The sequence below is a fragment of the Lithobates pipiens genome, unplaced genomic scaffold, assembly GCF_037356315.1.
Source record: "Lithobates pipiens isolate NorthernLeopardFrog02 unplaced genomic scaffold, aLitPip1_a1.2 Scaffold_30, whole genome shotgun sequence".
Classification (NCBI taxonomy): Eukaryota; Metazoa; Chordata; class Amphibia; order Anura; family Ranidae; genus Lithobates; species Lithobates pipiens.
Window position 1 is genome coordinate 129,367,955 of NW_027507791.1, and position 27,064 is coordinate 129,395,018.

The 27,064-nt window shown below is 43.9% G+C and overlaps 1 protein-coding gene across 1 annotated transcript in view; it reads left to right on the forward strand.

Moving 5' to 3' along the window:
* The window catches only part of LOC143942125 (cytoglobin-1-like), a 58,669-nt gene extending 32,248 nt beyond the window's left edge, over positions 1-26,421 (forward strand). The window contains exons 3-5 of the mRNA XM_077463404.1: positions 8,060-8,180; positions 10,514-10,594; positions 25,554-26,421. Coding sequence (XP_077319530.1) covers positions 8,060-8,180; positions 10,514-10,594; positions 25,554-25,661 — 310 coding nt within the window. The 3' untranslated portion in view covers positions 25,662-26,421. The remainder of the gene's footprint in view (positions 1-8,059; positions 8,181-10,513; positions 10,595-25,553) is intronic.
* Positions 26,422-27,064: the final 643 nt, after the last annotated feature.

The window sequence follows — 27,064 nt, forward strand, 5'->3', positions numbered from 1 at the left end:
CACTGTGAACACACAACTGCACTATTTTACTTGGTTGTGATATTTCACCATATTATTAACGATTGGACTATCTATGGGTCACTCTGATTAAACCCAATCGGTTTTTGAAGTTTTTTTGCTGTATGCACTTTATCACTTTATATTATGTTTTATCACAGCACTATTGCCGCTGATATTTGAATCATTTGTATATTATTTTTAAGTTTTATCTTAATATTTTGATATGCTATGCACAGATGCACTTTGTTCTATTTTTTCTTGAGATCATCATTTTAGATTTATTAAGCACGCTTGAGATCATTACTTTAGATTTATTAAGCACGTTTGCCTTTTTGTTTTTTACACCATTTATTTATACTATTATATCTTTGACACTTTTTTAAGATATAGAGTGAGTATTTAGTAGCTGCCGAGTTTTGCTTAGCCAGTGAATCCTATTGGGAAATAAATTTAAAAGAGTGAACGAAAGTCCTGGATTGCTTAACTCTAATGTAAAAATGCATATAAAAGCAAAGGAGAAGAAAAAAAATCCCAAGGAATTCTTTAAGTATATAAACAGTAAAAAAGGGAGGACAGACCCTTTGGCCCCATAAAGAATGAGGAAGGACATCTGGTTACAAAGGAAGGGGAGCTAGCGACGCTATTGAATTTATTCTTATCAGTCTTCATGCCACATCACAGGAAGCACCTCATGGCTAACAGAGGACAGAATTAGACATAGACTTGGGAAGCTTAAAATTAATAAATCACCGGGACCAGATGGCTTGCACCCGAGGGTACTTGGGGAACTCAGTCAAGTAATTGCCAGACCATTGTTCCTAATTTTTACTGACAGTCTACTGACTGGAATGGTCCCAGCTGATTGGAGCTGATTGGAGTACCAGCTGATTGGAGAAATGTAAAAATGTATTACTGGGAATTAAAGACCAGTTAGCCTAACATCAATAGTATGCAAGCTCTTGGAGGGGATGATAACGGATTATATAACATTTATGGGAAACTGTCAAATGCTTTTGTAAAATCCAGATACACCATGTCTACGGGCCTTCCTTTATCTAGATCAGTGGTCATTAACCCTGTCCTCAGGGCCCACTAACAGGCCAGGTTTTATGTATTACTTTGGTGAGATGCAGACTAGAATACTGCAATCACTGAGCAGCAAATTATATCACCTGTGATATATTTCAGTTATCTTGCAAACCTGGTCTGTTAGTGGGCCCTGCAGACAGGGTTGGTGACCACTTATCTAAATATAGGAAGGCTTGTAGACATGGTGTATCTAGATTTTGCAAAAGCATTTGACAGTTTCCCATAAATGTTTTCTGTACAAGGTAAGGTCCGTTGGCATGGACCATAGGGTGAGTACGTGGATTGAAAACTGTCTACAAGGGCGAGTTCAGAAGGTGGTGGTAAATGAGTAGACGAAAGGCTCATAAATGGCATGCAATGCCAAGCTGCTGCTAACAATGCAAACAGAATATTGGCATGCATTTAAAAGGGGATTAATTCCAGGGATAATGTGATAATTCTCCCACTCTACAAGACTTTGGTCTGGCCTCACCTGGAGTATGCTGTCCAGTTCTTGACACCAGTCCTCAGGAAGGATGTACTGGAAATGGACAAGTACAAAGAAGGGCAACAAAGCTAATGGGGTCTGGAGGATATTGGTTCTGAAGAAAGGTTGCGAGCACTGGAATTATTCTCTCTGGTGAATAGGTGCTTTTTCGCGGAAAGGAGTTTAATAAGACACGTGACCACTCACTAAAATTAGAAAAGAGGTTTAACCTTAAACTGTGTAGAGGGTTCTTTACTGTAAGAGCGGCTTGGATGTAGAATTCTCTTCCACAGGTGGTGGTCTCAGTGGGGGACATCGATAGTTTCAAAAAACGATTAGATAAGCACCTGAACGACCACAACACGCAGGGATATACAATGTAATACTAACACACACATAGGTTGGACTTGTGTCTTTTTTCAACCTCGCCTACTATACATATATGTAACTATACACTGCCTTACTGGAGGGTACATATAGGAGGACTGAAGTAGGAAGATGGTTGCTTCTATGGAGCATTATGAGGGGAGACTTGACTACTAGAGTCCTAGAGAGGAGGATATAAGCTGCTGCCAATGGGACCATGGAGAACAAACGTAGCCACCTTCTAAAAGGAAGGTGAATCACAGCAGCAAAAAAAAGGATTGGGAGGAGGCGGAGAGCAATAGAAGGTACTTTTCTGAGTTAAAAATGCATACGTGAATAGAATATATATATATATATATATATTTATTTTTTTTTTAACCAGCGTTTAGTGTCTCTTTAACCTTGTGGCGCTGACAGCTCACATATATCCAAGCATTGGGCCTTGGCAGTGAGCGGGCGTATATTTGTATATTGGGTTTTTGCTATATTGAGCAATATTGCAAACAGCTGTGCTTAGAGTGCGTGCCCTGCACGCTCCCAGCAGCTAACAGACAGCCAATCACGGTGATCATGTGATCATAAAACCCGCCCCACCTCCCAAAATTTTAAATACCTTAAAGGGCTGGGAGGATCCGGCACCAAGGGGTTAAAGGAACCTGCCTGGTGTTTTGTAGTCTGAAGAGTATAGATTTACAGTTTCAGACTAAAGAATATGTTACTCCAACATTTCCTTGTCAAAAAGATTTTATTGAACATACAATAGAGTATTTGACAATAGTTTAAGTACATAATATACAACAGAAGTAATGAAGCTCAGAGTTATATATTCAATACAATGTAAATGATATATTCAACTATCATTACTACTATAACAATAACTATACAATAATTAGTGGTATGGTTTATTAGAGGAATTAGCTTCTTAAAGCTGGAGTCCGCCCGGAGTTCCGCCATTTTTTTTTTTTAAAAGCCAGCAGCTACAAATACTGCAGCTGCTGACTTTTAAAATAAGTACACTTACCCGCCCAGCGCGCCCGCGATGTCGGCACCCGAAGCCGATCTCTCGATCGTCTCTCGGGTGCTGCCGCCGCCATCTTGGGTATGGGAATCAGGAAGTGGAGCCTTTCGGCTTCATTTCCCGGTTCCCTACTGCGCATGCGCGAGTCATTCTGCGCAATAAGGATGGACCCGCTGCCTCTGGGATCTGTGTGTTTCCCAGCAGGCAGCGGGGGACTTTCGGAAAGGGGCGTAATCTACGCCCCTTTCCGCAGAGAGCCATCCTGGAAGTGGGTGCAGATACCTGTACTGTACAGGTACCTGCACCCCCTCCCCCTGAAAGGTGCCAATTGTGGCGCCGGAGGGGGGTAGGGTTCCAATGAGCGGAAGGTCCACTTTAGGGTGGACCTCTGCTTTAAGTAGGAAAGAGGTTCAAAATCATAATATGAATAGTTGGAGAAGAAAGGAAAGATAGGAAGAGAAGAAACTAGGAAGGGAAGAAGAGAGGTCCGCAGGGTCGAGTCGAGGGCCACCATATCACTCAGAATCCATATACTGTCATTTACTTTTCACTTACCCATCGGGTCGGCTACCATGGTAATAGAACTTCCTTGTTAAAATTTGATGGTAAATAATTTTTTATCCACGGATGCCATACTTTTTCAAATTTGATAAGTGTGTCAGCTTCAAGAGCTGCCATTTTGGCTTGCGTCATAGTGTTGTTCATCCTATTCACTACCTCATCCACAATCATTACTCCAACATTTCATATTCCTTATATGTGCCTACTGTACTTGTATGAAAAAGTATCCTGTTCTCTTTTGTATTGATTCCTTTGTGTGAAATCCCTGGTGTTCCTGTCCCTCTGCTTTCCTATTAAAACCTGACCACACAAAACAGAAGTGTGGTAAATTATCTAGCTGTGCTTGGAAATTGCTTGGAGCTTGGTTTCCTCTCCTCCAATGATCAGACTTGTCCTGGCAACCCACACAGCCTTTCCCTGTGAAGCTCCATGTACTGCTGCTTCTCCTCCCCCAGCTCTTATGGAGCTGATTATACAAAAGGTAATAACTGTGGGGGATGATCTGATGGAGAATATAAAAGTACAATTGTTAGGTGGCGGCTGGATAGGCTTCTCTGAAGAGAAGGGTTTCCAGAGATCATCTAAACGCAAGCATAGTAGGAGATAGTCAGACAAATTGGGGTAGGGAGTCCCATAGGATAGGAGAGGCTTGGCAAAACTCCTGGAGGTGAGTATGGGAGGAAGTGACGAGGGAACTAGAGAGTAGGAGGTCTTGGAAGGAATGAAATGAGTAGGTTGGTGTTTTGAGATTAGGTTAGTGATGTAGCCAGGGGCCAAGTTGTGGATGGCTTTGTAAGTTGTTAGAATTTTTAATTTAATTTGTTGGGTGAGTGGAAGCCAGTGGAAGGATTGACAGTGTTTTTTGGATTCACATATCTATTTTGATTTTATGGAAGAATCCTCCATTACCATATATAGGTAATATACAATTGGTGAATCAGAGTTACCATGAGGATCTGATAAAATTACCTGGGGCTTAGCATCAGATACTAGAATACTACTTGCAGGCCAATCTGACTCCATAATAGAGTCCATAGATTCTGGTAAGAGTCCATTCAGTTGGGGGGCGTGGCCTGAGGTGCAATAGAGTAGGACGTCTGCAGTAGGAGCTCACACTCCTGCAACGTCCACACTCCTGCAACCTCCATCCTGCAACATCCTGCCTTGCTATTGTGCTTGGACGTCCCTGCTTTCTCCCCCGCAATACCCCTGGAGCCATCCGCCCGTTCGGACGCCGCACGGAGCCGTTCCGGTAGGATTTCCCCACTCGGGGACTGCCTGTAGGAAAGTCCGCGGCTTCGGCCTAGGCGCCGGAGCGGCGGCCATCTTGCTATACCCGGCGGCGGCTCTCTCGGGCCTCCCCAGTCCTCTACACTACCCCAGAATCGCCCCGCAGCACCCACGGCTGCCGGATCACCCTCTGCCGCGGGTATGGGGCCTATTTTTCTGACTGTGACCAGAGTCCGCGGCTTCGGCCTGGTCCCTCTGCCGGCGGCCATCTTGTTACACCCGAGGTGGCCTCTACAGACCTTTATGACTGCCTGCGATCTTGTATCCTTCTGCTGTGGCTGCCAGATTGCTTTTTACCACCTGTGAAGTGCCCCTTTACCTTACTGCGACCGGTGGGACAGCCTGTAGGACCGGCCTGGGCCTAGGAGCAGTGGCCATCTTGCTATACCCGCTGCGGTCCTGTGTCCGGTGATCTGTGACCCCCTGTCCCTGGTTCTTTCCCGTTGCAGCCGCTGATCTTTTCGGGCACGGTCCATAACTTTAATTGCGGCACTGTACAGTTATTGTGGGCGGGGAGATTTAAGAGGTTGGCCTAATACACAGCGGCCATTTTGGAACGCCTCGGACCACTTCCGGACCATGTCCCCACCTAAAAAGTCTGCTGAGGCCGCTGACAAGCTTGCCAGGTACCGCCGCCAAGAGGAGGAGCACCGGGTCAAAGATGGCTCTGGCACTCCCTCTGCCGCGGACCATTCTGCGTCAGCGACTAACCAAGTCCTCGAGGCTATCGCCCTATGCCAGAGCACGCTCACCTCCAAAATTGAGGAGGTCAAAATTGATGTGTCCCTCATCCGGCAAGACCTCTCCACCCTCCGGGACCACGTGGCGGAGACAGAAACCCGCATAAGTAGAGTTGAAGACATCATGCACCCCCTGCAACACACCACTGACGAGGTGCGCCGCCAGCTGCAGCAGCTTAGCGCAAAACAGGACGACATGGAAAACCGCCTTCGGAGATGTAATCACTTTATTGGCCTCCCTGAGACGGCTGAGGGCAACGATCCGGCGGGTTTCCTTGAAAATCTCCTTACCTCCACCTTCGGCAGAGAGGCGTTTTCGGTGATGTTCGCGGTGGAGAGAGCTCATCGCATTCCAGCCCGTCCTCCTCCCCAGGGAGCCCCACCGCGCACCTTGATAGCGAAATTTCTTAATTTCCGGGACCGTGACAAAATCCTCCGTCTGACCAGAGAAAGGGGTAATATCCCCCATACCAATACGCATGTGGCAGTATTTCCAGACTTCTCCAGCGAGGTACAACGGCAGCGCTCCAGGTTTCAGGATGTTAAACGTCGCCTTCGGGTTCTACACCTCAAATACGCAATGTTGTATCCTGCGAAGCTTCGCGTGGAACACGAGGGCCGAACCCACTTTTTTGAAAACCCTGCACTGGCGTCCACCTGGATTGACCAGAGGGAACACCATGACTGAACATGCTACCCTACCTGGGCCCCCACGACTTTCTGATTGAGCCGTTGATGGGCACATTACAACTTAGGGCCCTTTGCGGAAGCAGGGGGCTAACCCGGAAATTCCTTTCCCACTAGTTCTGGCTCTCACAGCATGATTACCGACCTGCGATCCCTGCCTCCTTTATACCTGTGGAGTGCCTGGGGAAGACCGTAGGCTAAACGACGTCCACACCTTTCCTACTATACTTTAAGCAATCATCCCTATGGCGAGCGGAGCTGCCCCCTGCTCAGCCATGATGGTGTTACACCTTTTTGGCTCCTACTCCCCGAGCACCTTTCAGAGAAGAAGTCGCCCCCCTAGGATTTTTTGGATTTCTGTGTACTTCTTCCTCCCCTGTTTGTTTGACTCTTTTTTTCCCCCCTTTGTTTTTTTCTTTTTTGCCATGGGTATCTATGCCCCCCTGCAATCAAGTTCCATACCTCCAATGGATGTCCCCTGTTGGTACCCGGTTATGGGGTTTGATGTCCAAGCCGTGTTGGAGTGGCGCTGGACTGGGTGGGGGAGGGAATGTTGTGGTTTCTATTTTTCTTACACCACTATGTTTGCAAACGTTTGTTTATGCTGAAGGTACTATGTTAAAGTTATACATGCACTATTGGTATTGGCTGCTATTGTGTTTTATGCTATCTGATATAGCCGTGACTGCTCTGCTGACTCTAGTACACATCTGGTTTATTGTATGCGCCCTGCACCCGCCATGAGCTCTCTAAAGTTCCTTACGTGGAATGTCAGAGGCATGCGGAATAAGATAAAACGCACCGCCGCCCTGGCATTCCTTAAGTCCCAGCGTGCTGACATAATCGTGCTTGTTGAGACCCATGTTACTGGCCATCTTCAATCCTCTCTCAAAAAGCCATGGATAGGTTGGGCATACCATGCCACCCACACCTCATACTCCAGTGGGGTTTCGGTCCTAATTGCTAAAAGGGTGCCATTTGACCTAGTGCTGCTCCAGACGGATCGGCAGGGCAGATATGTGTTTCTACACGCCACCATTAACGGTTCCCCTATTTTGATACTTGCCTGCTATGTCCCCCCTCCCTATAATACAGTTGTAATTAAGGAGGGCCTTGCATTTATGGCACAATACCCCTCCGTGCCGGCAGTGTGGATGGGGGACTTTAATATGACCCTCACTCCCGCTCTGGACCGAATGGGCACACCGGACTCCCCCTGCTGACCCTCCAGCCCATACCAGACTACATCGTATATTGACCGACTTTGCCCTTGTGGATACTTGGCGTCACAGGTATCCGCATGCTAAAGCATGTTCGTGCTTCTCCGCTAGCCAAGATTCCGTTCAGTTACTGGTGATGGCCCACGTGGTGAACATAGAAGTTTCCTGACACTTTCCATTACACAGTGGTGTACCCATCTTCTGATTGGAACTGCTGCTGTTCTCATTTTACATATTCAAAGTGGATTTACACAATTTTTGTCACATATCTTTTTGCACTTTATTGGTGTGTTTTGTATCACATTATTTTTAGCACAGCAGAATTTTGTTTACTTTATTAATTGTGCAGTGTGTCTGACTGTATTTTGCCAGCGGCTTATTACAAATGATTACATCCAGGGTGTAACATGTTACTAAATGAGCAGCCTCTGCTGCTCATGGGTGTAATGCATTAAGGATCCTAATATAAAACATAATAAAAGATGTGCATTTTTTTTTCTTTTTATTTTACAAAGGTGAACTTAGAATTTAAGTTGCATTTTTGTTGCTTTTTAGTATTCCTGTGCCTTAATTATACTTGCATTATGGACAGTAGTATGCCTACATTTTCTCTTTATACCAGGGTTCTGTCATTTGTGGAGAAAAGCATTGCCCGGATTGATAATTCAGCTCGTCTGGAAGAACTGGCACTGGAGCTTGGAAAAATTCATTATGGATATCATGCACCTCCTAAATATTATCAGGTAAAGACAGTCTGCATCGATCGGATCAGGCTAGATATCTCATTGGGCTAATGCAAAAAGGCAATACAGAACATTACCTTGAAGTAGTCCTGATAAATATGATAAATAAAAATCTAACACTTTTATAATGCATATATAGGTAGTTAAGCGTGTCATCTTCCAGTGGTATTCTGGAGTCTCTGCCTCTTGCTTTGCTTATAATACATTGCAGAGTATCAAGCCTTTTTAAGAAAGTACTACTTAGTAGCGCTAAACATTTACTGGTGCAAGTTAACAAATTTAGAAAGTTAATTTATATAATCTGGACATACAGTATATCATACTATAGGCATAACTCATAAAAATCACATAAAATCTCATAAAAATCTAAATAAAAATAAAAAGGAGAGCTCGAGAAAATATAATATGGACAGTGGGAGATGAGTGTAAAGTTTTAATTACACGTACAATAATTCTGTGCTGAGTTATGGCTCTTCAAAAATTGTAAAGAGATAGTTAGCTCTGAGCCCCTAGTCCATGTGCTCTCTACTTCTATTCTCTGCTATTGAATGGAAAAAATGCATACTCTATAGGAATTTACCCAGAGTTCAGACATATAGGGTATTTCAAAGTCCCCACCGCTGAGCTCCTTTTACCACTCATGGTAAAGGCTAAGTTCGGATTCATTTACATACAGCCACGACATGCACAGTACAATGTAGGGGCATGTAATCTGTGTGCATGTAATCTGTGGAATTGCATCTGGCTACTATGCTGCAGTTATGACCCAGAAATTTGCTGGTTTGAAAGGCAGTACAGCTGCCGTAGCAAGCTGCACACTGTGCAGCTTGAGGTTGTGTGTAAAGGAATCCAATGTTAGCTATGTGTTGTGTGGGGAGGAGAAAACCTGCTTACTGTGCCCAAGCTGTGTACAGTGCAGGCATGAGAGTAGAAGTACTGCCAAGTGCTCTGCCAGCAGTGACCTTTGTACTCTGCCCTGCTGACCCCCTGTACACTCCCCTGCTGAACTCCTTTCCTCTGTCCTGCTGACCCCCTGTACACTTCCCCTGCTGACCTTCCATCCTTTGCCCCCCCCCCCTGACATTTTTTACTGCACCTTCATATCAGACAGGCTAGATCTGGCCCTGCCATCCACTGAATGAAAAGCAACAGACTGTGTGACCTCATGGCACTTTCTTTATGGTCGCAGGCTTAGGCAGAGTTAATGGAGCTCCGCACTTTCCCTGCAGCAGTAGATCACTATTATTATTATTATACAGGTTTCATATAGCGCCAACAGTTTGCGCAGCGCTTTACAACATGAGGGCAGACATTACAGTTACATTACAATTTGGTACAAGAGGAATCAGAGGGCCCTTCTTGTTAGAGCTTACAATCTAAAAAGGAAGGGTCAATTGATACAAAAGGTATTAGCTGTGGGGGGATGAGCTGATGGAGGAAGTAAAACAGTGTTAGTTAGAAGTAGGATAGGCTTCTTTGAAGAGAAGAGTTTTCAGGGATCGTCTAAAGATGGATAGATTAGGGGACAGTCGGACAGATTGGGGTAGGGAGTTCCAAAGGATGGGAGAAGCTCTGGAGAAATCCTGGAGGCGAGCATGGGAGGAGGTGACAAGGGAGCTAGAGAGCAGGAGTGATGTGTTGCTACAGAGCTGCATGGGGGTCATTTACAAAATGTAGGGAAAAAGAATGAGTGAAATCAATAAATAAGAGTAAACATCAAACACTTGCATTAATGAACTTACCTTGCATCAAATTCCTGTTTCATACAAACCAATTATATTTTCCTGGGTGTGTCATGATGTACTAGGAATAACAAGCCACACTTAGGTCACCTATATTTACATAATTGACAACCACCAATAGGTAGGTTTTATGGAATGGAGAGTGAAGAACTACCAGGTTTTCACTGTCGAACACTAACATGCCACATTATAGAGCAGTGATGGTGAACCTTGGCACCCCAGATGTTTTGAAACTACATTTCCCATGATGCTCCACTACACTGCAGAGTGCCAAAGCATCATGGGAAATGTAGTTCTGAAACATCTGGGGTGCCAAGGTTCGCCATCACTGTTATAGAGCATAAAAAAGCTACTTTCATTTGAACACAAAAGGCAGTATGAAAATTGCAGTATCACTAAAATGTTTTTTAATCAAATTTTAGCACACAATGTGGTTGCAATCAGTTATTGCCCTGAACATCATTGTTGCCAGTGCATGGCTTTAGAGAACAATTATTTTCTATATACTATAGTATAAAGGATTGCCATATTTTTCTGACAGAATGCTTTGCATTGTGCTAAATCAGACATTCTTGATTCCATATTTTACAGTATGTAGTAGCTGAATTTATGTCTGCTATTCATCCACTTCTGAAAGACAAATGGACACCAGAGTTGGAGAATGCATGGAGGGTAAGCATCTTTTAAAATAAAGTGAAACTGTGAACAAAAAAACAACAAAAAATTATAGTCTGTCAATAGCATTGAAAACCAGCAGTTTTTTGCCCTCCCCCGTAGCATAGTTTTATTACCCCACTTATCCTGCCAGTAGATCTGTTATTTTTTCACTTGCTTTAACAGGCCCAGAAAAAAGTGGCAGTTACACTGAAAGGGACCAAGAAACATTGACAGAGGTGCTTACAAAGGCAATTTTTATTCATGCAGCTTTAAGCGGTATTAAACTCAAAACGAAAAATGTAATATATTGGAGCGTATCAATCCTTAGATGTGGCGGTTGGATTAGTTTTATTTTTTAGGGCTTTTTTCCTCTGTTTTCACCTGGTGATCTGGCCAGTAACACACCTCCTGTATTAAAGTGCCCCCACTGTGGATGAAGGAACAACAGCGACAAATTTGGACAGCAGCATTGTCTGTCGGGGGTGGGGGGGGGGGGGGGGGAGTGTTAGATGCATTAGTAGATTTAGATACCCTAAACAAAATTGAAGCCAAACTTTAGGTAACACTTTTTAAGCATTTACAGCAACCGTTTTATTCCTTTTGGGATAATGTTTTACACAACAAAAAGCTGATCATTGTAAACACCCTTGTTGGTGTTAAATAGTTTGTCTCAGCCCTCTAACTGCTACATCTGCACAACAGCAAATAGCATATAATGTGACTGATGCTCTGATTTCTAAAATAAATGAAAAGCAACAATGGTTATTTGTCCTTATTATAGTGCTCCAAAAATCAATTAAAAGTCATGTGTTCATAATATAGATCCTTAATATTGTGCTGCTATGAAAACACTTGTTCCTGTTGTTGCAACAAGAAGAATTCCACAAATGATATGTGGTGTGCCCAGCGTCTCCACTCTACTCCCCCTCTTATTGCTTCACTCACCAGAAATCTCTCCCTTCAAAGGGGTAGCCAGCATTCATAGCACCACCTGTCTGTATATAGATATCCTGGACCAACCCAAAGGTGGCTCTCCTTGTCCTTCCACTGCCCCTGCAGTCTCATACATGCATGGAAATATCAAAAAACAATCTCCATAGTGTAATTATGTAATTTATTAGAAAATATAGTATTGCACTTACATTTGTTTAAATGTCAAACATAATTAAAAGCAGGAAGTCCAGGACGCGATGTGCTCCACAGACCGCAAAAGCAGAAATGACGCAATGACGCTGTAGCTCTGCCCTACGCACTTTGTCACAACAATGGCATTAGGTGTGGCGCCATCTTACTGCACCCTCTATTTTTTATTTGTTATGGTATCCTAGTGTAGCACTGACCCCCGAAGGAGCTGCTGGTAATTGATTGGGCCTGTACTCTGCTCTCTTACCCCCCAAATAAATTGGCTCAACCCGCTTGACACAGCTGTGTAACAGTGTTGGTGTGAAGCTTAACAACAAGGAACAATCCCACAATAACAATGTGCATATAGTGTACCTTAACCGTTACCTGGGTGTCCTTTGTTCCACCTGTTAGGAGAATGAACAAGCTTCACACCAATTGTGATTAACCAGAGTAATTTTACTGAAACTGGTATAAAACAGTGGTTACAATAACTGTATAAACATCAAAGCTCAAATGGTGGACCCGGCTGCAAATTACGCATCTTTCTCATATAATTAAGGGAAATGCATTTGAATCCTTTGAAAGTTTAAGGGGTAGTTATGCAATTGATCACAAATTCTTTTATAAATACCTGCTTCTCCGGCACGCCACCCGGGCTCAGTTTGGCTCCCTGACCATAGAGCTCAAGGAATCTCCAATGGAGGATTTATTGTCCTACCCAGATGTTACTAAACTGGTCACAACTTTTTATAGTCATCTCTCCAGGGCAGGGGCGGACCCATTTCAGAATTCCTACACAAAGTGGTAAAGGTTGATACCCTAATTAACAGAGGAGAGTTGGGAGGAGGCTACCGAAGTCTGTTTTCAGGACATTATAAGCACAGCAGATCAATATGTTCAATTTAAGTTTATCCACCATCTGCACTATACCCCAGCCAGACTGGCACGTATGGGCTTGAGAGTTAATGCATCTTGTGCTAGATGTACTTTTGATAATGCTGATCTATATCACGTTTTGGAGTTGTCCTGGACTGGACTCTTATTGGAAGGACCTGTTCAATTTCTTTGAAGACCAACTTGCCCTGACTCCTGAGGTGGGACTACTGGGCATCCTGAATGACTTAATTCACAAAGCATCTGCTCGGATTTTACTCTGTACCATCTTATTCTATGCACGTAAAGTGATTTTGTTGAACTGGAAAGAGAACATTTTTGAGTTTCGCCTCTTGGTTTGATACCTAAGAATGATAAACACAGTTTTAGTTTGATGCATCACCTGTCGTATCCTTCGGGTTTATCTCTTAATGATGCTATGGATCCTGTTGCGAGTTCTGTTTCTTATGCATCGTTTGATGACGCAGTGGTTAAAATCCGTATGCTTGGAAGGTCAGCTTTGCTTGCAATAGCAGATATTAAGTCAGCTTTCTGCCTGTTACCAATCCATCATTCAGCTTTTAATTCTCTTGGTTTTTATTTTGATGGAGCCTATTATTATGATAAATGCTTGCCCATGGGCTGCTCCTTATTTTGCAAATATTTTGAAGCTTTCGCTTCCTTTCTTGAATCGGCTGTGTCGTTTTAAGCAGATTCTACTCGCATAATACACTGCTGATTCTGCGCAATGTCTTTATTTAGTGAATTTAGAGTCATTTGTAGACGTTTTGGTATTCCCCTAGCTGAGAACAAATCGATTTGGCTTACTACTTGCCTCAAATTTTTGGCCATTGCCATTGATACGGCTTTGATGGAGTGTCATCTCCCTCAGGTTAAAATATGCTGTTTGCGTCTTTTAGTCTCTCTTATTATTTCTAAACCTAAAGTGGCAGTTCGAACATTAAAATCCTTATTAGGTTTGCTTGCATTTGCGACTCATTCAAATTGGTCAGGTTTTTTTTAATTATATAAAGCTATCGCAGATTTTAAATCTCCTTATCATTTTGTACTCATCACATCTGAATTGGTTTCAGATCTTTTAGTTTGGGATGAATTTTTGGCATCTTACAATGCTTGCTGTTTCTGGCAAACCCCCTTCTGTGATGCCTCTGCGATTTTGTTGTTCACTGATGCAGCCGGATCTATTGGTTACGGTGATTTTTGCAGTGGTTGTTGGTCCATGGATTTTTGGCCTACTTTGTGGATAGAGAAGGGATTGAGTAAAAATATTGTGTTACTTGAGATATTTCCTATTTTGGTAACCCTAGAGCTTTGGGGTGATCAACTGCGTGATTCTCGTATTTAATTTCATTTCGATAATAAGGGTGTTGCTTTTGCAATCAGTTGTAATGTCATCTAAATCTTTACCTGTTTCAGCCCTATTAAGACGCTTAGTTTTCAAATGCCTTGCCTTTAATTTATAGATTAAAGTGAAATATATTCCTGGTCATGTTAACATTGTTGCTGATTCTTTATCCCGATTTCAGTTGGATCAATTCCAAAGTTTGGTGCCAGATGCATATCTACTTGGTTCTCCCTGCCCCGAACAGCTATGGTCAGTGGTTTGTCCTCGGTGACTGCAGTTGTTACGAATTCTTTAGCCGCTTCCACCAATACAATGCCGCGTGGTCTTTGTGGTGTTCTTTTTTTTAACTCTGTCCATTTCCCTATTCATTCCTTCTCTGGGCTATTGGTTTTGTCTTTTCTTTAATGAGTCTATCCTATTGTTCTTCTCATTTAGTGAAAATTTTGGCAGGTATTTATTTTTTTTTTATATAAAATTAAAGGTTTTCCTCCTTGCTCAAATTTCTTTTCTGTTACACAAGCCCTTAAAGGGTATCGTAAGCAATATTTTAAAGTTGATGACAGGGTTCCAATTACATATTGCCTTTTAGTTGCTTCTTTGACTATTTGTTTTTTGGACAATGAAGCTCTTCTTTTTTAAGTTTCTTTTTGCCTCTGTTTTTTTTGGAGTGCTTTGTATTTCCGAATTGTTGCTGAAATCTTCTTTGTCTTCTGGGGGCCTTTTATTCTCTGTTATTATGGATGTTGATTGTGTTCGGATTTTGTTACATTTTAGAAAAACAGATCAATTAGGGATCAATTGAGGACGTTGGATTGTCATCAATCGATTTCCTGGATTCCCGATCTGTGTTTTTTCATTATTATCCAGATACTTACCTTTATGCCCAATATCATCTGATATTATTTTGGTCCATAGTTCAGGCCTCCCTCTTACTCAATACCAATTCAAGATGGTTTTAAAGAGATGCCTTTGCCAAATTAGTTTGGGTCACTTACATATAACTTTGCATTCTTCTCGAATTGGCAAGGATCCAGGTACCATGCCAGGATTGTCATCACTGAAGCCTGGGTGTATCCTGCTGGGGTGATCCCCTTTTCCCTCTCAATTTACACCGTGAGGCATTCAGCCCACACAAGCTCGATTGACCCACTACCGCTGGTAGGTGGGATCCACCACATCTGGTAAGAGTATCCACCCATTCTCTTAAGACAGAGGATCATTTCTTTCTCATCCACACAGTTTTATTGTCAACCACATGTTGCACACTGTCACTTTTGAGTGAAGAATCACCATTGCATGCTAATGGACCTTTAAGTTGTACTTCACATTTTTCTTTCACTTATTCATTACAGTGAATATTGTTGCACAGACTACACATTTTTTATGGTTTCAGTACACTATATTTTTAATGTTTTAGCGCTACACTATTTTTTATATTACGATAAAAAGTCTTCTGTATGCAGCAGCCCCCCTAATACTTGCTGTACCTGAGTCCCATCTAGATCTAGAGATGTTGCAGGAGTGTCTCAGCTGCCCGGCATGCCCTTTCTCATTGCCTGAGACAGCAGCATGGTGCCATTGGCTCCTGCTGCTGTCAATCACTCAGTCCACCAATGAGAATAAGGGGAAGGGACCGTGCCATGACTCCGTGTCTGAATGGAAACAGGGAGCTGCGGCTCAGCTCGGGTGCCCCCATAGCAAGCTGCTTGCTGTGGGGGCACTCAACAGGAGGGAGGGGTCAGGTGTGCCGAAGAGGGACTCGAGAAGTGGAGGATCAGGGCTGCTCTGTGCAAAACCACTGCACAGAGCAGGTAAGTATACCCTGTTTGTTATTTTTAAGTAAAAAAAAAAACTGAGACTTTAGTATCACTTTAATGATACACCAAGCAAACGTCGCAAATTCAGTTCATGTGTCTTCATTGTATCGCATGTTACAAAAGTACCATGGTATCCGGTTGCAGAGAGTTTCTAAAAGTAGTGCGGTTTGACTCTTCTATGTGTTTGCAGCGTATGACATTGTAACACTTAGCAGTGGGAAAAACTAAAAAAGCCCCATACTTATTACAGCATATACATTCTTGCTGAAATACAGTAACAAATAAAGGTTTGATTGGGCTTTAAGCATTACTCGAACGTTAATGACCCCTAAACCCAGACTAATCTCTATCCCCAAAACCTGAGCCAAATCTTCAACCTATCCTGCAACCTCTTATGCCAATTGTACAGAGCTCTTAAACCTGCTAATTTTTATTTTTAAAATAAAATATGTTCAAATGTTACAAAAAACAATGATGTAATATCACTGAGAAAAAAATGTGGTGCCTACATACATATAATACATTTATTAATCCATGGCATTTTTTGAGGCCCTTTAAAATGCCATGACAGTACAAATACACCCAAAATACCCCCTTTTTTTTAAAAGCAGACAGTCGGAGGTATTTAGTAAGATGCATGGGGATTTTTTGAACATTTAATTGTTTTTTTTCACAATTTTTTGGAAAATTAAATGTATTTTTCATATTTTTTTTAAATCTTTTGTTATAATTGTATTCATTTTTTATTTTTCTTGTAAATCCTATCATCAGAGTAGTTCATTGTCACCATAGTGACACTTTACTACTCTGGAGGGGTTGTGATCAGGATTTTTTATTGTATTTTTTCTTTATTTTACACTATTATTGTCTATTCAGTGATGGTCACTGTATAAGCAATAGTTTTAGCTGTCAATACCATTCGTAAAAAGCTTGCTTATGGTTGTGATCTGCGATTTCCTGCAGCTAATCACATGGTACAGGTAGTTAGGTATCATGTGATTGCAATGGGCCAATCACAGATCACAACTGTAAGCAAACTGTTCATTAATGGAAATCCATTCATTACCGTTTGTTTATATTGTTATCATGTGGTTGCTATGTCCAATCATAGCGATCACATGATACCTGGTTACTGGTAATTGTAATATACTGTGTCGGGTTGACTAAAGTGGTTACAGGAATGGCACTCTACATGCCCCTAATCCAGAACAGGCTGGATGACATACAGGTACGCGATCCAGCCTGCCTTTGCTGCTTGCCCATGGTAAATGTATTGCAGGCGGTCTGAAAAAAGGTAAAGTAGAACTATAGGCAAAACTTATTTTTAATTTTACATTAAAAGGAGGGTTACAACCTCTGTTTTATTTTTCAGCATCTGTGTCCCATTGCAGAGATTTACCTTCACTTCCTGTCCCATAACTAAACAGGAAGTGAGGCAATCCCTGCAAATTAAGGGTATTTCTTGGAGATCCCCAGGTGACCAGAACTAGTGTCCCCATTGGTAGATTTTCCCTCTGTTACTTCTCCTCTAGGGACAACCCAATATTTGGGATTTTCTTTTACTTTCACTTTTAACGATAATGGTAAACAGGAACAATAGAGAGGATGAATCTCCCTAATGGGGCACAGACAGCCATAAAAACTAACAGGTGTTCTAATCTATCTCCACTCTATCCAAAGCTAAAAAAACTGAAAATTGTACCATACTTACCGTAATTTTCTTTTCCTGGTGCCTATCCATGGCAGCATACCTGTGACAAGCTCCGCCTTGGCTCCTCCCACAGGACTAGTGAATATTATAAAAGAAAAGGTTAGTACAGCCCCCGCATTCTCGTTAATATAGAATACCGAGGGTGGGAATGTATGCTGCCATGGATAGGCACCAGGAAAAGAAAATTAAGGTAAGTATGGTACAATTTTCTGTTTTCCTGGTGCCTCCATGGCAGCATACCTGTGACAAATAACTAGCTGAGACGGGTGGGATAATGCTTAGAGGTTTATTAAAGAATTTATTATTTAGAAGAGGCGAAGGCGGAAGTGACTGCCTGTCTGCCAAACTCCACTGAGGAGAGAGCTCCTGGGTCCACCCTGTAATGTTTCAGGAATGTGTGTTGGGACGACCAGGTCGCTGCCCGACAAATAGTTTTGATCGACACATTCGCTCTTGCCGCCCAAGAGGCAGAAACCGCTCTTGTGGAGTGTGCCCTGACCACCGAAGGGGTCTCTAGTCCCTTTGTCCTGTACACCTTGTGGATGAGTTTGACGATCCATGAGGCGATCGTTCTGGCTGATGCCTCCTTTCCTTTGTATTTTCCCCAGGGAATTATGAACAGTCTGATGGAAGCCCGGAATGAAGCTGTGGCTTGCAGATAGCATTTCAGAGTGGAGGCGATGTCTAATTCATGAAGAGCGACAGAGTCCTGTTCAGAAAATGTTGGGAGTGCCCAGGGTTCTGACATGCTCAAGGATGAAGCGACCTTGGGAATGAACCCTCGTACTGTTCTGAGTTCCACTCTATCTGGGTAAAATATAATGTGATCCTGATCTGCTCCCAAAGCTTGGAGCTCTGACACCCGTCTGCCGGAGGTTATGGCTATCAGAAAGGCTAATTTTAAAGTTAGATTCCAGAGCGATGCTGAGTTCGAAGGGGCAAAGGATGGATTGGCTAAGGACTCCAGGATGACCGTAAGGTCCCAAGTGGGAAAAGATTGTTTGGTTGGTGGTCTGATCTTCCTGACGGCCTTAAAGAATTGGATTAACAATGGATCCTCCGCCCATCTTTTACTGGTTGCTGCTGAGATCGCTGATACCTGTACCTTCAATGTACCTAACGCAAGGCCTAGGTCCAGGCCTGCCTGTAAGAACTCAAGAATTTGAGATGACGAAGGGGAACCTGGGTCACAGTTTCTATCAAGCATGAAGGCCCTGAACTTGTTCCATACTTTATTGTATATGTTGTTCGTGGATGGCTTTCTCGCTTTGAGCAGGGTTGCGATCACTTTGTCGGAGCACCCCAGGGATTGGAACCTTTTCCTTTCAGTTGCCAGATGTGAAGGTCCAGCCTGTGGGGATCTGGGTGGATGTGGGATCCTTGCGACAGGAGGAGGGGTACTATTGGAACCTTGACTGGAGGACTGGTGCTCAAATCCATTGCCGTAGGGAACCAAGGCCTTCTTGGCCAGTATGGTAGAATCGCTATCACCGTCGATGTCTCCCTCATGAGTCTTGACAGGAACCTCGGTATGAGGGGCCGCGGAGGAAAAGCGTAGGCCCGATCGCATGCCCAAGGGGCTAAGAGGGCATCTGTTGCCTCCGCCTGGGGGTGCGGAAACCTCGAGATAAACCTTGGAAGTTTGGTGTTGGATGCTGTCGCAAAGAGGTCTAGCTCGAGGGGCCCCCACTGGATCACTATCCAGCTGAAGATTTTCGGGTGTAAGGACCACTCGTTGGTATCTGCGAACCTGCGGGAAAGGTCGTCCGCCCTTGAGTTGAGATGGCCGGGCAGATAGACTGCCCTCAGGTCCTTCAGATTCCTTTCGGCCCAGAGGAATATGGGTTCCACCTCGTTCAGGAGAGATCTGCTGCGTGTTCCCCCTTGTCGGTGCACATAGGATACCGCGGCCCTGTTGTCCATCCTGAGGAGAACTGGTTTGCCCGAAATCTCGAACTCCAGGGCTAGCAGTGCAAGATAGGCCGCTCTGAGCTCCAGGACATTGGACACCATGCCGGCTGCATTGAAGGACCATCTTCCTTGTACTGAGGTCTGGTTGGAATGTGCTCCCCAACCAGCTGCGCTGGCATCGGTAGTAATTATGATCCAGTCGACATGCCCTAGCGGGCGAGACTTCAGAAGCGTCTGTCTCTTCATCCACCAATGTAGACTCCTGAGCATCCGGGTCGTCAGGTGTATGGGTTGGGATAGATATTGTCTGTTCCACAGTCTTAAGAACTCCAGCTGAAAATGTCTCAAATGCCAGTGGGCCCAGGGGACCATAGGGATGCATGATGACATCCGACCTATCAGGCTCAAACAATTTGAGGCTGTCAGGTAGGATCTCGAGCTCACCTTCTTTATTTGTTGGACAATGGAAGATACCTTCTGAGGTGGGAGAGACACCGTTCCGTTCATTGTATTGAACAGGGCTCCCAGATAGACCATCTCTTGAGTCGGAGAGAGGAGACTTTTCTCGTGGTTTATCTTCCATCCAAAATCCACTAGTGTTGTCAACAGGATATTCCTGTGTTCCAATAACTGGGCTGGGTCCCTGGCCAGGAGTAGAAGGTCGTCCAGGTAGTGATACACCCGGAGCCCCAATTCTCTCAGAGGTGCTATGATGGCAATCAGGGTCTTTGTAAAGACTCTTGGTGACGTGCAGAGGCCAAATGGAAGGTTCTGAAATTGGAGATGTACTTGCCCCACCGCGAATCTCAGGTATTTCTGGAACGTAGGGAGTATGGGTATGTGTAAGTAAGCGTCTTGCAGGTCTATTGACAACATCCAATCCCCTGGCTGGACTACGCGAATAATCGTCTGTAGAGACTCCATCTTGAATTTTTCCAGAAAGATATAGCGATTTAGCCTCTTTAGGTCTATCATGGGTCTCCACCCTCCGTTTCTCTTGGGGACTAGAAACGGGGTGGAATAGAAACCTAAAAATCTCTCGGATGGAGGCACTGGAACTACTGCCCGTTGCTCCTGTAGGGAAAGAAGAAATTGCTTTAGAGCTTCCGCTTTTTGAGGGGATCTTGATACCCTTGTCGGGGAAAAAAAGTCCTTGGGAGGTTTGTTTAGGAAAGACCAGAAGTGACCGTGTTTGACTGTTGCAACTACCCAAGGATCCCTGCATTTTTGTTCCCAAATCTTTGAGAACTGTTTCAACCTTGCCCCCACAGGGATCACTTGGGCTGGCCTGGCGTCAAAAGGATTTTGATGGATCCTGTGGGGTGGGTACTGGCCTCTGCCTCCTGGACTTGAGAAAGGTAGACTGTGTGCTTTTCCAGTTGTGCCTGAAGCCTTTCCCTTGTCTGGATTGACGGTAGTCCCTATTTTTGGAGTATTGGAACCTTGGTGCGGATGATCTGAAACGTCTGGATCGCCTGTCTTGGGGAAGTAGGCCTGACTTTCCGCCAGTGACCCGAGAGATGGCCTTGTCAAGTTTTTCCCCAAACAAGGCTCTACCGTCAAAAGGTATCTTGCACCAATTTTGCTTTGAGGCAACGTCCGCTGCCCATGGTTTTAGCCACAGTGCCCTTTTGGCCATTACTGTGTGAAGCATTGCTCTTGCGGAGCAACGAATCGAGTCGATGGCGGCCTCCCCAATGAAGTCAGCTGAGAGCTTCAGCTCATCCAATGCCTTGATTATATCTTCTTTAGGGATATCCTGTTGGATTGCCGACTCTATATTATCTGTCCAGACGCGTAATGCGTTGGACACTGATGTCAGAGCTATTGCCGGTTTACAGGCATTTCCTGCCATCTGATAGGCCTTCTTAAGGTCGAGGTCCATCCTCCTGTCCAGAGGGTCCTTGAAGGAAGTTGAATCTTCTAGGGGCAAAGTGACATTCTTGGCCAGCCTTACCACTGCGGCATCTACCACCGGAGGGCCCTCCAGCATTTTGGAATCTGCCTCAGAGAGAGGGTATAATTTTCCCAATCGATTGGTGGAAAGTCTTTTGTCTGTCCTCGCCCATTCTTCCTCGATCACTTCCCTGATTTCCTCCAAAAGAGGGAAGAAGGAGATCTGGCGCTTAAGGAAGGGGAAGTATGATTTGGACTTCCTGACCTCCATGATAGAATCCTCCCAACCGATTGCTTGTTTGACAGCCTGCACATAAGGCTGGACCATGGCGAAGGCAAAGCCAGAGGCATCTGCGTCATCTGAAGAATCCTCTGAAATGGCCATTTTGTCCTGATGTTCAGAGGAGGAGGGAGGGAACGGACGACCACCTGCACTCGTGGATGGTCCAGGAATGGAGGCCTCAGCCATCTGTTCCTGAGGAGGGGATGCCGGTTGTTGCGTCGGCATTGTGGCGACCAATTCCGCAAGGGAGTCTTTTACTGCCTTTTTGAGGAGATCTGCCACTCGAAGGCCCTCAGACTCTCTGTCCGCTGCATAGTCTCTAAGGCAATCTCGACAAATCAGTTTATCCAGAAGCGGAGTGCCTCCGCAGGCCTGACATCTAGTAGGTCTAGGTCTCGGGGAGCGCGAATGACGGCGCCTCTTGGCTGAAGCTTTCCTGCCACTTCTGTAATGCCCATGTCTGGGCAACCTGTCCCTGCTGTGACAGGAATCATCATCATCATCTTTATATCGCCTTGAGGTCTTCTTAGACGTCTTCTTTTTTTTTAAACTTACCTGGGCGTAGGTCCTTACCTTGGGAGTAAAGTAGGATCTTGAGCAGGTGGCGAAAGGCTCATGTTAGGCGGCTTAGCAGAGGTAACGGCTAGGAAAGAGTCAGAGGAAAAGACGTCAACCGGTCGTGCGCTGATTCACGGAAAAAAAGGGAATTTGGCTGCATAAGTAACGACTTCCCCCCCCTGTTACTGTGTGCTGTGGGTTTTTTTTTTTTTTTTTTTAAACATCCATTTTTTTTTTTTTTTTTGGAGGCTCAGATGAAAAAAGAAATTTTTAAATAATTTAATAAATTAATAAATCAATAAATTAATAAATTAATAAATTAATACACTTTCAATGAACGAGTTATTCCTTCAGAGCTATACATATATATATTCGCATACTCACATGTATAAGAAAACAAATGCATTAAGACATGCCTTACCTTAACAGGGGTGGGTATAGCCTGGAACTCTAGAGTGTAATTCTCTTGTTGACCACAGGCATTTCACTTGTGCTGCTGGGGAAATAAATAGGAGGAGGGGGAGTGATGGCACGCTTGAGCTCCTCCCCTGACACTCTGAGGGCAAAAGGAACCATTCGCCCTCAGTAAAAATGGCCGTCGAATCCTCCGACGCTACCGCGCATGCGCCGAACGTCGAGACTGGCCGTCGAAACATACGACCCACCGGCGCATGCGCAGACGATGGCGGGAACGCTGAACTATCATAAAATAACACAGACTCGCCGCGCGCGGCCCCTAGTGAGTCTAAGGATGACAAACGCACGTGGGAAAGGAAGGGGGACCTCCTAAAACTATGGGAACCAGGGGAACCAGAGCGCAAGAGAGAGAGAGAGAAAGGACAGGTGAGACTGGAGAGGAACAACAAGTCTCAGAAACAGAGCAAAGCTGCCACCTCTGCTGCCATAGACTGGAGCCTGAACGCCCATACTGCAGGTAAAGCTCTTACTTAAGAGACAAACTGCTAGTCCCAAAAGATCCTACAGAAGGGACTTCCAACCTTATAAGCGCGTTTAGCTGCCCAAGAGAAGGAACTGCGTCCGGGAGAGGCTTGAACCCGGACGGATGCTGCCGAATGCAGAAGGTAAGGACGCCGACCAGGATTCACTGCCATGAGGTATGAGGAAAAAAAAGGAGAATGCGGGGGCTGTACTAACCTTTTCTTTTATAATATTCACTAGTCCTGAGGGAGGAGCCAAGGCGGAGCTTGTCACAGGTATGCTGCCATGGATAGGCACCAGGAAAAATATTTTGCCTTTAGTTATACTTTAAAGTGATTGTGAATGATCACCTTGTAAAACAAGCCATTCAGTTGAAAATAGAAATGAAAGGCAAAACATTTTTGTATAGATATAAAAAAAAATATTATAAATACATTTTCTCTTATTTTTTCATAAATGATCACATTCCCTCTGTTCTCATCTGCGTAAGAGCTGGGGGGAGGAGGAGCAACAGGACACTGAGCTTCACAGTGAATGGCTGTACAGTGGGGGCGTGTCAGGACAAGTCTGATCATTGGAGGAGAGCACACTGAGTTCCCAGTATAGTTAGATAACTGACCAACATGTGCTTTCCTACTTAGTGTGGTCAGTTTTTTAATATGCAATCCAAAGAGAACAGGGTACTTTCTCATACAAGTACATGGTACAACAGGCACTTCAGGAATATGAAGTGCTGGGGTAAAAAAATGTTTTAAAGCTTAATTTTAGGTAAAGTTTGTATTACCTAGTTACATTAGTACAGCTGAATATTCCATACCTGTGAGATCTCTGTGGAGGCTGGAAATGACTGTAGTGATCACAGTAATTGTATGAGTTCCGTGAAAAGCGGCTGTCCTGCTTCATAGGGGGTCACTGACTGCCACTACTACTTTAGAGAACACTTTTGCATTCTTAATGAGTGTAAAGTGTTCCCTGACTGGACAAGATGGAGAGATAGGTCTCCAAGCTAGACCATTGTAACTATGCAATAAAGCCATACCTAAATTTCAGCTTTAAAGTGCCATTGAAAGTGTTCTGTTATACCTGCAAAAAGTTATACATGCAAAAATATCTGTACATCTCAAACAACTTATTCATGAAATCGTGGGAGTCCATTCACACAGGGGCAACTTTGGATCCGACTTGAAGTCGTCCCAAGTTGCCTCAAGTCGCGCAACATGATGAAATCAATGTAAGTGAATGGAGTCGTCTTAACGTACACTACTGAAGTCACTCCAACTTCAGAAAAGGTTCCTGTACTACTTCAATCCGACTTCTAGACAACTTGTACCCATTGATTTCAATGGAAGTTGCCTCCAAGTCTGGTCCCCTGTCTTAAAGCGGAGGTCCACCCTAAAGTGGACCTTCCGCTCATTGGAATCCTCCCCCCCTCAGGCGCCACAATTGGCACCTTTCAGAGGGGAGGGGGGTGCAGGTACCTGTACAGTACATGTATCTGCACCCACTTCCGGGATATCCCTCTGCGGAAAGGGGCGTAGATCTACGCCCCTTTCCGAAAGTCCCCCGCTGCCTGCTGGGAAACACACAGATCCCAGAGGCAGCGGGTCCATCCTTATTGCGCAGCGCGACTCGCGCATGCGCAGTAGGGAACCGGGAAATGAAGCCGAAAGGCTCCACTTCCTGATTCCCATACCCAAGATGGCGGCGGCAGCACCCGAGAGACGATCGAGAGATCGGCTTCGGGTGCCGGCATCGCGGGTGCACTGGGCGGGTAAGTGTCCTTATTTTAAAAGTCAGCAGCTGCAGTATTTGTAGCTGCTGGCTTTTAAAAAAAAAAAACGGCGGAACTCCCGGCGGACTCCCGCTTTAACTGAAACAACTTTCCAGGAAGTAAAAATAGTTTTCTAGGCAAACCCCTCCCTCCCACAGAGCTGATTATTATGTGATTGGCCACTGGCAAAGTCCCCTGTCCTGGAGGCAACTTCAAGTTGCCTTGTAAGTTGCTTCAAGTCGTGCTGTGATTCATACTCAAGTCGTGTCCAAGTCGCCTCCCAAAGTCGCGCTGGAAGTCGTGTTGCCCCTGTGTGAATGGACTCTTAGGACTACAGAATACATCCCAATATGGTATAGAAAAGAGAAGAGATGAGTTATTCTGTAGTCCCACTACATTTCCTGTCCTAAGGTGACAACACTGCTCCTCATAGATACTATACAGTTGGTGTTGCACTAGGAGAGGAAGTGTGTTACTCGCAGGATCACCAGGTGAAAATAAAGGGAAAAAAGCCTGAAAAAAATAAAACGAATGCAGCCACCACATATCTAAGGGTAGGCTGATATTTAATAAGCTATTCTTCTTGGGTTTGGAAGACAAAAGACTGATTAGATATTAAAGTATTTTTTACATGTATTACTGATCATTAGCAGTCCATTGTTGTCTTTTTGTTTTGCTCATTAAATATTATCAAAAATAATTTTTCATGTTTTTAATTAATCAGAATCTGTTTTCCTATATCTGTGCACTGATGAGAAGAGGATATGATGAGGAACAAAAGGAAGGAAAAGTTGTGACAAGAAGAGTAGCCCATGCAGACCATGCAAAATAGTCTGAACTCTACAGGCAATCTCATCTTAGTGGCATAGTTATGAAACACTGAATCTGACATTCACTGCAGATGAATCTTCCAGGAACATGTGTTTTATAACAGTGATTTATTCACCACCAGTGAATATTTGATGAAAGTCGCATTCGCTGCTTTAGAAAATGTGTCCGTGATTATTGTGTTTAGGTGTGACTGTATGTGGTATTAGACCCATTTCTTTATGTTGGTTAGGTATCATAAGTGAATGCCTTAGGCTCTGTGCACATGATCATTTTGTTCCTTACCTGATATATTAGAAGATATCGGTCATAAAACAAAATTCTTACAATTGTGAAACCCCTAGGATTTTTCATAATTTCTGATTTTAATTACAAATTCTAGTTTTGGGTCATATTTTTATGCTTCTACATTTTTATATAGATTTTACTTTTTTTTGCTTTTTTTTTCCATTTACTATCTATACAAAATTAGTATTTTACAAAATTATACAAATTAGGGATGGGCCGATTTACCCCCCGTTCGGTTTGCACCAGAACATGCAAACAGGCAAAAAATTATTGCGAACACCGTTAGTCTAATTTTAAAAAGTGCTAATTTTAAAAGCTTATATGTATGATATTGTCATAACAAGTGTTTGGGGACCTGGGTCCTGCCCCAGGACACATGTATCAGTGCAAAAAAAGTTTTAAAAACGTCAGTTTTTTTGGGAGCAGTGATTGTAATAATGCCTAAAGTGAAACAATAAAAGTGTAATATTCCTTTACATTTCATACCTAGGGGGTGTCTATAGTATGCCTGTGAAGTGGCGCATGTTTCCCGTGTTTAGAACAGTCTGACAGCAAAATTACATTTCTAAAGGAAAAAGTCATTTAAGACTACTCACGGCTATAATGAATTGTCGGTCCGGCAATACACATAAAAGTTCATTGATAAAAACGGTATGGGATTTTCCCACAGGGGAATCCTGAACCAAAATAATAAAAAAAAATGCGTGCCCTTCAGGTCTGGTATGGATATTAAGGGGAACCCCGAGCCAAAATTGTTGATGGGGAGAAGGGCCTCATCCTGACAACCCTTGCCTGGTGGTTGTGGGGGTCTGTGGGCGGGGGGCTTATCAGAATCTGGAAGCCCCCTTTAACAAGGGGACCCCAAGATCCCGCCCCCCCGTGTGAATTGGTAATGGGGTACAAATGTACCCCTACCATTTCACAAAAAAAGTGTCAAAAATGTTAAAAAATAGACAGTTTTTGACAATTCCTTTATTCATTTCTTCTTCTTTCCCCACTTCTTCCATTTTCTTTCTTCTGGTCTTCCTTCGGTGCTCTTCTTCTTCCTCCATCTTCTTCTTCCCCTATCTTCCTCCGCTTCTTCCTCTGATCTTCTCGTCCGGACAGCCAATGTTCGAG